At 52.9% G+C, this 10,083-nt stretch overlaps 1 protein-coding gene across 4 annotated transcripts; it reads left to right on the top strand.

Annotated features, from left to right (window-relative positions):
* Positions 1-1,268: 1,268 nt before the first annotated feature.
* On the top strand, positions 1,269-6,410 carry LYPD5 (LY6/PLAUR domain containing 5). 4 transcript variants are annotated; one of them, XM_086352950.1, is made up of 6 exons: positions 1,269-1,395; positions 1,999-2,095; positions 4,074-4,202; positions 4,776-4,952; positions 5,160-5,306; positions 5,570-6,410. In XM_086352950.1, exons 2-6 carry the CDS (start codon positions 2,008-2,010, stop codon positions 5,827-5,829), a joined length of 801 nt encoding a protein of 266 aa, XP_086209076.1. In that variant the 5' UTR covers positions 1,269-1,395; positions 1,999-2,007; the 3' UTR covers positions 5,830-6,410. The 4 variants fall into 4 exon arrangements, with proteins under 4 accessions (XP_086209076.1, XP_086209072.1, XP_086209074.1 ...); XM_086352946.1 differs by lacking the exon at positions 1,269-1,395 and having other exon boundaries at positions 1,941-2,095; XM_086352948.1 differs by lacking the exons at positions 1,269-1,395; positions 4,074-4,202 and having other exon boundaries at positions 1,941-2,095.
* Positions 6,411-10,083: the final 3,673 nt, after the last annotated feature.

Below are 10,083 nucleotides of genomic sequence, written 5' to 3'. Positions count from 1 at the left end.
AATAAAATGAGAGAGGGGTTTTCAGCGCTGGACAAACTAGTGGGAAAGTGCCGGAGAACAGAGGGGAGGTTGGTCCAAGGGATGGCCCAGCACAATGACTTACTCCTGTGTTTGCAAATGTTCTTTGCTGTGATCAGGCATCTGCTGTTGCTAATTTGGCTCCTGCCCCACCATACACAGAGCCTGGGGGACAGGGGTACTATCTTCCTTAATGATGACATTTTGAAGGGATGGCTCCCAGGTCCCTGAGAAAGATATTCCTGGGCTGTAAAACTGGCAAGCAGCTGGGAGAGGATCTACCTACATTTCAAAGGGACAGGGAAAGAATCGGCAATGACAAGTTTTCTAAAGTAAATGCTCTAAGAAAAGGGAGGCTGGGGTTTCCTGCAGTCAGGAAAAAACCCCGTGTCAAGTTATAGTCAAGCTTAGGAAACCATTAAGGCTGTCCTGGTCACTGCCTCTGCCCGTCCATCTGTGGGCTTATGACTCTAGGTCTCTGCATCTGCCTGGTGCCCACCCCATATAGCACACTGAGTGGGTATGACCCCAGCAAGCAGTGTCTTCAAGCAGTGAGAAGCAAGGCGGATCAGGCGGTGAGGACCTGGGGTCTCTGTCACAGGCCCCACTGCCCATCTGGAAGTCCCCATCTGCCCAATGTCTGAGCGTCCACGTGGGTGTGTCCGCATCCTTGGGCAACAGTGTATGTGTCCAATCATCTGACTGTGTCTGTCCCCTCCAGTGTTTTCAAATTTATTCATTTAACAATCTAGGGACTTCCCTGGTGGTCCACTGACTAAGACTCCACTCTCTTGCAGGGCCTGGGTTGGATCCCTGGTCAGGGAATTAGACCCCATATGCAGCCATTAAAGATCCCGTGTGCCACAACTAAGACCCAGCACAGCCAAATTAGGGGGAAAAAAAAAAAAAAAAGAATCTGACTTGCAATTCAGGGGACATGGGTTCGATCCCTGGCCAGGAACTAAGATCCCACATCCCACAGAGCAGTTGTGCCATGACTGGAGAGTCCATGCGCCACAACCAAAGATCCCACGTGATGCAACTAAGATCCAACACTGCCAAATAAATAAAACATTTAAAACAATCTAATAAAAATCTATCAAATACCTTCTGTGGGCATGTCTGGCTCATCAGGTCTGGGTTGATTTGTCTGTCTAGATTTGCATCAGTTCTCACCGGGTGTGTCTGTTTTTCTGCATCGCGTGAGTAACTGCCTCTCTGGGAGGCTCTATCTCCCTGTCAGTTTGTCAGGCCTTTGATTCACTCATTCCTGCTGCTGCTGCTGCTGCTGCTGCTAAGTCACTTCAGTCGTGTCCGACTCTGTGCGACCCCATAGACGGCAGCCCACCAGGCTCCCCCGTCCCTGGGATTCTCCAGGCAAGAACACTCATTCCTACATCATCACAAACATCCCCTGAGACCCCTGAGGAATTCACAGCCTGATGGAGGAGACAGACGTTAGCCTAACCCAGAGTGACCAAGGCTGGGAGACAGGGAGGTGCTTGAGGCCGAGGGTGAGGGGATGATGGTTGGGGCGGGGGTGCAGGTCAGGGAAGGCTTCAGGGAGGAGGTGATGTTTGCTTCTCTGGGTCGGGAGGCATGGTCCCCTACTGGTGGCATGTATCAGGGTAAAGGAAAAGAAGTTGGAGGCCACGTGTGCCCAGCTCAGACTAGAACACAGTGCTGGGGGAGTGGGGGGTAGACAGTCCCCAAAACACAAGTCCCCCAAAATGAAGGGTTACAAGGCCCCAGCCCCTCCTCCCTCAGACCCAGGAGTCCAGGCCCCCAGCCCCTCCTCCCCCAGACCCAGTGTCCAGGTCCCCATCATGATTATCTAGGAGGAGACTAGCCCAAGAAGGGGAGGGCGGGGGTGGAGGAATGCCAGCCTGCCTGGGTAGCCAGGATGCCTGGGGCTTGGCTTGGAGAACCAGCCAGGCAGAAGTCAGAGCGGGAGGAGCTGTCCTCCGTGTCTCCACTCAGGTCCACAACATGGCAGTGGGAGTCGCCAGAGTCATCCTGCTGGGCCTCTTTGGGCCTGTCCTCTGCCTGACCGATGTCCAGACTTCTGAGTCCAGTGGTAAGAAGGCAGTTGGGTGGGCGGAAGCAGGACTCTTCTAGGTCCGAGGGAGCCAAGAGAGTGGGGGCCAGATTCCAGGGACACAGGGAAAAGTGAACTGGAGGCCCTGACTCCTGGTCTGAGGGAGGAGGGGCTGGGGGCCTGGACCCCTGGGTCTGAGGGAGCAGGGGCTGGGGGTCTGGACCCCTGGGTCCGGGGGAGGAGGGCCTGGGGGCCGGGACCCCTGGGTCTGAGGGAGAAGGGGCTGGGGGTCTGGACTTCTGGGTCTGGGGGAGGAGGGGCTGGGGGCCTGGACCCCTGGGTCTGGGGGAGTAGGGGCTGGGGGCCTGGACCCCTGGGTCTGGGGGAGCAGGGGCTGGGGGCCTGGACCCCTGGGTCTGGGGGAGGAGGGACTGGGGGCTTGGACCCCTGGGTCTGGGGGAGGAGGGGCTGGGGGCCTGGACCCCTTGGTCTGGGGGAGCAGGGGTTGGGGGCCTGGACCCCTGGGTCTGGGGGAGCAGGGACTAGGGGCCTGGACCCCTGGGTCTTGGTCAGAGAGACTGTGTCCTCTCCCTTCTCTTCCCCTCCTCTGGTCTTCCTACACCACTCACTTGCTCCATTATCTCTGGTTCACTACTCCAGCCTTTCTCATCCTCTTTGCCCATGTCCCCATTCATTCAAAGGTACTTCTGGGGAGGCATGGAGGCTCTTTTTAGAACTGGCAGGAAACCTTGACTCAGGCAACCTCTTCCCCTACAGGGACACAGTCATATCAGGATTGAAGTGGCTACAAATTTGAGATATTTGAGAGATGGGAAGGGGGTTATGCCTGCACACAACTTTGTGTGTGTGCGTGTGCTCATCCACAGAAAGAAGAGAGTACTATTTCTGTGCGTGTCCATGAGTCAACATGTGCTGTGGGTCTCTGTGCTTGTGTGTGTGTACATCTATAGCAGGTTTTAGTGTCTGGGTATTTGAACAAATATTTTCATGGGTCTGTTCATCTTTGATCCTCACTTTTCTTTGTAAAAGAGATGTGAGTATAATTTTGCATCTCTGCTTCTCTTTGTGCATCTCTATGACAGGTTGGCCTGTATTTCTCCCTGTGTATGTGTGTTTGGGTATTATGACGCGTGTCTGTCTCTCTGTGTGTCTCTTGTGTGTCTCTATGAATCTTGTATCTGAATATGATTTTAAGTTGCCTGATTTTGTAGGTCTCTTTTTTTGTATGTCTCTATCTTCGCCTAATTGTAGGCTCTGATTTTCTTTGTGATTCTTGGGTCTGTATTTGTCTCTCTCTGGGTATGAGTTCCTGTGTTCCTGGGTCTGTGTGTTGTGACTGTTTCTGTATCCACACATATTTCTGTCTGAGAGTCTGAATTTTGTATGTATGAGATACCTTGGTTTAGAGAGTTTCTATCGGAGGGTCTGGGTGGTACTTGTGTGTGAATGTAGAACTCTACATGAACGCATACAGGGTACTCTGTGTACATTTCTGAGATTGGCATGAGCCTGTGTCAATTTTGTTATTTTGCGTTTACAGCAGTGTTTCCATGTTCTGTCCAGGTACTGCAGGGACTGGCTGTGTGTGTGTATTTGTGTGCATCCCGGTACTTGTACTAGAGTGCTTGTTTTCCATCAGCAGCCTTTTAGTACTACTGGATATTGTGCGTTTTGTTGGGAGAGGGGAAGGCCGAGCAGGAGTGAATTGCTTCCTCCTTTATCAAAATCTTAGAGGACTTCCTGGAAGAGGGTGGAAATTTGGAACAGCCTGGGGGGAAAAACTGGACTGGCAGGTGCAGAGGCCAATACCCTTGCCAAGAGTCAGGCATAGTCATGAGCAGCCACACCAGCAGACCCTGCTTCTCTCAAGGCAACAAGGCCTGTCACCTCTCAGAGCAGAAGGGCCTGGTTGTCATCTTTAGGACGGAGCCCCCCAAGTGCCTGGCCCAAGCTCATCGCGGGCCTGTTCCTCTCACCGTATCCCTGCTCTCCCCAGGCTCCCAGGCCCAGCAATGCTACAGCTTCCAACACATCTACTTCGGGCCCTTTGACCTTAGTAATGTGAACTTCAGCAGTGTCTCCTGTCCGCAGGGATGCTCTGAGGCTGTCTTGTCCCTGAACACTGGTGAGGGGCAGGAAACGCAGGATAAGAAAGGGACGGGGGACAGGGCACGGGGACGGGGGTGAAACATCAGCCAGGTGGGGTGGGAAAAGGGGGATGCAGTAGGAGACAAAGGATGGGGAGGAACTGGGTAGAAGAGGAGAGGAAAGACGGCGGTAGAGGTGGGGAGGTGGAGGGAAGAGGAAGCGGGAGAGAATGAAGGAGTGGGAGGTGGGAGGAGGGAGGAGTGGTGGAGTGAAGGGGTGGGAGGTGGGAGGAGGAGACCGTGCGGAGCCAGGAAGAGGCGACAGAGAGCAGACCGGAGAGAGAGAAAAGGAGGAGAAAAGGGCTGGTGGTGTGGGGCGGAGGGCGGGGGGCGCGGCGGGGGAGGGACGTAGGGAGAGCGGAGTTTGACAGAGAAGCGAAGGAGGAAGAGAAGGGCAGGGCAGCAGGGAGAAGAGAAGCCAGGCTGAGAGGAGAGTGGAGGAGGAGAGGAGACCGGAGGAAGAGACTTGAGACTACAGGGAGAGGAATGGGTGTGGGAGAGGAGGGCGGGTTGGAGAAGCAGCGCCCCAGACTCCATCCCCTCGCCCCCAGGGTACCGCTCCTCAGTGACCTTGGTACAGAAGGGCTGCTGGAGAGGCCCGCTTACGGGCCAGATGCTGTCGGATGACAAGTCGCTGCCGCCTGACTACTCGGTGGTGCGCCGCTGTGCCACCGACTTGTGCAACGCGAACCTCCAGACCCACGACTCCCTCCCCAATCTGAGCCCGGGTAGGCGAGAGGGCGGGGCTGGGCATGGGGCGGGACGGCCCTCCGCGGCGTGCGGGGGCGTGGCCTCCGCTGGGCTCCTCCTCCCCGGCGCGCAGGCATTCCAGCCTTCCAGTCGAGCAAGGTGGGCCGCCTGGCGCAGTGCGCGCGCCCCACGCCCGGACGGCGGACGGTGGGTGACCTGAGTGTGCCTCCACGCTCTCTTGGCAGCGCCCAACCCGCCGACGCTCAGCGGCACCGAATGCTACGCCTGCGTGGGGATCCACCCAGAGGACTGCACCCCGGAGAAGTCCCGGCGGGTCCAGTGTCACCAGGACCAGAGCGTCTGCTTCCAGGGCAATGGACGAATGACCCTTGGTGAGGGGCTGGGAGGGCCTGAGCAAGGGGCGTGGAGGCAGGGCAGGACTGACTGAGACACGGCCCTGGTCTGAGGAAGGAGGCTTGGCCCTGGCCTGGGGGAGGAGGCATGGCCCTGGTCTGAAGAAGGAGGCATGGCCCTGGTCTAAGGAGGGGACTGGAAGGAAGTCCGAGGACCCAGTCATGGCCTTGGCCTCTGAGGTGGAGGTTCAGGTGTGGCTGCCTCCCTCGGTCCTGACCCCTCCTCACCACCCCTTTCCCAGGCAATTTCTCAGCCCCTGTGTACATCCGAACCTGCCAGCGGCCCTCCTGCACCATCAAAGGCACCACCAGCCCCTGGACAAACATCGACTTGCAGGGCTCCTGCTGTGAGGGGGACCTCTGCAACAGGGACTCCCTGACCCAGCCCTTCACCAGCGCCTCGGACACCGCCGCTCCCCGGGTGCCCCATGTCACAGTCCTGCTCCTTGTGGTCTCCCTGCTGGGTGGTGCTCTGGGAGGACCCCTCGGGCTCTCCTCATAGTCAGGCCCTCCAGCCTCTTCCTGAGTGGGATGCTGGGGGCAGGGGACACACATCCACTTCTGATTGCTTCACTCCCTGGAATGTGGAAAATCAGAGTTACACACCTGTCTCTCTCTCTCCCTCCCTCCCTCCTGCTTCCCTACTGATGCCTAGCCCTTACCTGGTCAGCAGGCCTGGAAGAAACTGGGCAAGGTCCCCAGAACCCCAGGGTGGGGAGAAATGGCCACATTCCACATAAAGAGCAAATCTGATCCCGTGCTGAGCACCAAACAGGCCCAGCCTCCCCGCAGCCCATTTCCTGTTGTGGGTTTCCTGGTCTGAGGCTCTCCCAGAACCTAACCAGCTCCAGCAGGGAGCTACAAGGATGTCTTTACTAGTACCATCATGGGAGACTTGAAAGGCAATATAACCAGCATATCCTAGACATTAGGAGCCCAGACCCTGAAGCCAGGCTACATGGGTTCAAATCCCACCTCTACTGTTTAGCCTGTGGGTGACCTTGGGTGGTTACTTAACCTCGCTGAGACTGTGTTTCCTCACCTGTTGGGCAGAGGTGAAAATAAAGCCTACGATAAAGACAAGACCTACTTCACCGTGGTTGTGGGCAGAATTTAACGAGATGAACGTGGAGTACCAAGGACAAAACTGCCACCCACTATCATGGTCCTCACGTCACAGACGAGCAGACGTGATGCTTCCAAAGGCACTTGACTGACCTCGTGTATCGCATGAGTGGGGAGCGTGACTCCAAGCCCTGTGAACCCCTAGGCAACTCTGCCTCACAAACATATGAATGTTGATTGACTTGATAGAAAAACACTTGAGACCCCTCAATCCCACTCCTGGGCATATACCCTGAGGAAACCATAACTGAAAAAGATCTGTACCCCGGTGTTCACTGCAGCGCTATTTACAGTAGTCAAGATGTGGAAGCAACCTAAGTGTTCTTTACAGATGAATAGATAAAGAAGATGTGGCACATCTTTATCACTCATTCATAAAAAGGAACAAAATTGGGTCATTTGTAGTGACGTGGATTTGGGCTTCCCAGGTGGCGCCAGTGGTAAAGAACCAGCCTGCCAATTCAGGAGACTTAAGACACACAGGTTCAATCCCTGCATAGGGAAGATCCCCTGGAGGAGGGCTTGGCAACCCACTCTGGTATTCTTGCATGGGGAATCCCATGGATGGAGGAGCCTGGCAGGCTATGGCCCTTAGGGTCTCAAAGAGTCAGACACAACTGAAGCGACTTAGCACGAATGAAGAGTCTTAGCACGACTCTAGCTGACCTAGAGTCTGTCATTCAGAGTGAAGTAAATCACTTCAGAGAAAAGTGAAAAGAGAAAAAAAAAAAGAGAAAAAAAAATCATATATTAACACATATATATGGAATGTAGAAAAATGGTGCTGATGAACCTGTTTGCAGGGCAGGAATAGAGACAAAGATGTAGAGAATGGGCTTGTAGACACAGGGCAGGGAAGGGGAGGGTGGGACGAATTGAGAGAGTAGCATTAAGTAGTGTCCATGTGTAAAACATATAGCTACTGGGAAGCTACTGTATAGCACAGGGAGTTCAGCTTGTGCTCCGTGATGACTTAGAGGGGTGGGGTGGGAGATGGGGTGGGAGGGAGGCTCCAGAGGGAAAGGATATATGTATACATGTGGCTGATTCACTTTGTTAAACAGCAGAAACCAACACAACATTGTAAAGCAATTCTACTCCGATGAAAAAAAAAAATCAAAATTTAAAAAAGAAAGAAAGAAAAACACTTGAAACAAAGCTGAACCAGGCAAAACTGTCTAACCTATGGGGATCAGGGAAGATATCCTGAAGGAAGTAAGCCTTAGGCAAACTCATAAAGGATAAAGCGTGCGAGCTCAGTCGTGTCTGACTCTGGGATCCCATGGACTGTAGCCTGCCAGGCTCCTCTGTCCATGGGATTTCCCAGGCGAGAATACTGGAGTGGGTTTCCATTTCCTTCTCCAGGGGTTCTTCCTGACCCAGGATCCAACCCATGTCTCCTGCATTGCAGGAGGATTCTTTACCTCTGAGCCACCAGGGAAGCCCAAAAGATAAAGAGGAACTGGCAAAGTAGGAGGAAGGGCATTCTAGGTGGAGGAGATAGCCTGGACAGATCTGGAGATAGCAAGGGACTCAGGGTGTGTGGGACATTTACACAAGCTCGTGAACTTCATAGAAATGGAACCCTCCAGCACATCTGTTTGCACACAGGTTTTACAAAGTCCCTTCACATCATTTCCCCACAAACTGAATCCTCCCAATGACCCAATGAGGAAGCAAAAAAAGGGAACTGCATGCCCATTTTGCAGAGAACTTGCCCAAGGCACAATGAGAGTAATTTTCAGAGTAAGTGATGTAGCAAGAATGTATCCTCGTATCTTCAACTTCACCCCAACAGGCAGCCTTGTGGGGAGGTGGGCATCTCAGAAACACTCCTACACTCCTCTGAGGTCATGGGGAGAAGGGCTCTCAATGCCTGTACATCCTGACTTAGGCAGGGAAGCTGAATGTCATTATCTATTCATTCATCTCCTTTACTGAGCACCTTCTGTGTGCCACCTGATGTGAATAGTGACTCACTGGAAAAGACCTCGATGCTGGGAAAGATTGAGGGCAGGAGGAGAAGCGGGTGACAGAGGATGAGATGGTTGGATGGCATCACCCACTCAATGGACATGAGTTTGAGCAAACTCAGAGAGACAGTGAAAGACAAGGAAGCCTGGTGTGCTATAGTCGATGAGGTCGCAGAGTCGGATACGACTGAGCAACTGAACTGAACTGAACTGTGTGCCAGGCACCATTCTCGCTGCTGGACATACAGCAGTGAACAAAACAGGCAAACATCTCTACCTTCAAGGTAATGATTTTTCTCGTGGGGGGTGCAGAATTGGAATTTTATTACAAATGTGGTTTAAACCTGGGCTGGTTCAGTCTGATGCGGACTTGGCTAGGCTAGGCTACAGTACCAGTTAGTCATTCAAATGCTAATCTCAGTGCTGCCTGGGAGGTATTTTTTAGATGTGATTAAAGTCTGTGATCAGTTGACTTTAAGTTCAGTAGATTACCCTAAAATCATCTGGCTGGGTCTGATTCAATCAGTTCAAAGACATCAAAAGCAGAGGTAAGGCTTCCCTGCAAAAGAAATCTACCTAGGTGAGACTTCCCTGGTGGCTCAGTGGTTCAGAACCCGCCTGCCAATGCAGGGGACATGGTTCAATCCCTGGTCCAGGAAGATCCCACATTTGGCGGAGCAACTAAACCCATGCACTGCAATTTACTGAGCCCGTGCTCTGAGCCCTCATCCCACAACTACTGAAGCCTTCATGCTTAAAGCCCATGCTCTGCAACAGGAGAAACCACTGCAATGAGAGACCTGTGGGCGAAAACTAGAGAGTAACCTCGGCTGGCTGCAACTAGAGAAAGCCCATGCACAGCAACAAAGATTCAGCATGACCAAAAATAATAAATAAGTAAATTAAAATGTTTAAAAATTTAAAAAGCACACAGAAAGATTCTGGGGAGTGGTGGCTTTCTCTCTATGTGTGTGGTGATTTCCTGGGGGTCCACAAATGTAATTTTTTTCAATGAATTTAATTGGAGGAAAATTACAATATTGTGATGGTTTTTGCCACACATCAACATGAATTGGCCACAGGTATACATGTGTCCCCGTCATCGTGAACCCCCCGCCCACCTCCCCCATGAATGTAATTTGTCCAGTGTGCTTAGTCGCTCAGTCGTGTCTGGCTCTTTCCAACTCCATGGACTGTAGCCCGCCAGGCTTCTCTGTCTATAGGATTCTCCAGGCAAGAACACTGGAGTGGGTAGACATGCCCTCCTCCAGGGGATCTTCCCAACCCAGGGATCGAACTCAGGTCTCCAGCGTTGCAGGCCGATTTTTTCTGTAAAGAATCTGAGTCACCAGGGAAGCCCAAGAATACTGGAATGGGTAGTCTATCCCTTCTCCAGGGGATCTTCCCAACCCAGGAATCAAACCAGGGTTGCCTGCATTGCAGATGGATTCTTTGCCAGATGAGCTAGCAGGGAAGCTCCTATTTGACCAATATGTATCTCTATATTGTATGTACTTTATGCATGTATGGTATACTGCATAAAAAAATACTAATGACAACAGTAAAGTCAGACCTAGAGCCTAAGACCCCCACATTGTGGCTCTTCAATCTTTAGTGACAGAGGTCAGGATACTGGCTGTCTCTGGTGCATCAGTTGG

The sequence above is a fragment of the Bos grunniens genome, chromosome 18 (assembly GCF_055505025.1).
Source record: "Bos grunniens cultivar Pamir isolate PY7600 chromosome 18, Bosgru_T2T1.0, whole genome shotgun sequence".
Taxonomy (NCBI): Eukaryota; Metazoa; Chordata; class Mammalia; order Artiodactyla; family Bovidae; genus Bos; species Bos grunniens.
Note: the sequence above shows the minus strand (reverse complement) of the source record. Positions and strands in the feature narration are given on the sequence as shown.

What these genes read in the sequence shown, in the direction of transcription:
- LYPD5 (XM_086352950.1), top strand. Translation starts at nt 2,008, where the DNA reads ATGGCAGTGGGAGTCGCCAGAGTCATCCTGCTGGGCCTCTTTGGGCCT. An exon ending in CCAGACTTCTGAGTCCAGTG is followed by an intron (nt 2,096 to 4,073) that starts GTAAGAAGGCAG and finishes TGCTCTCCCCAG; the next exon opens with GCTCCCAGGCCCAGCAATGC. An exon ending in TGTCTTGTCCCTGAACACTG is followed by an intron (nt 4,203 to 4,775) that starts GTGAGGGGCAGG and finishes CCTCGCCCCCAG; the next exon opens with GGTACCGCTCCTCAGTGACC.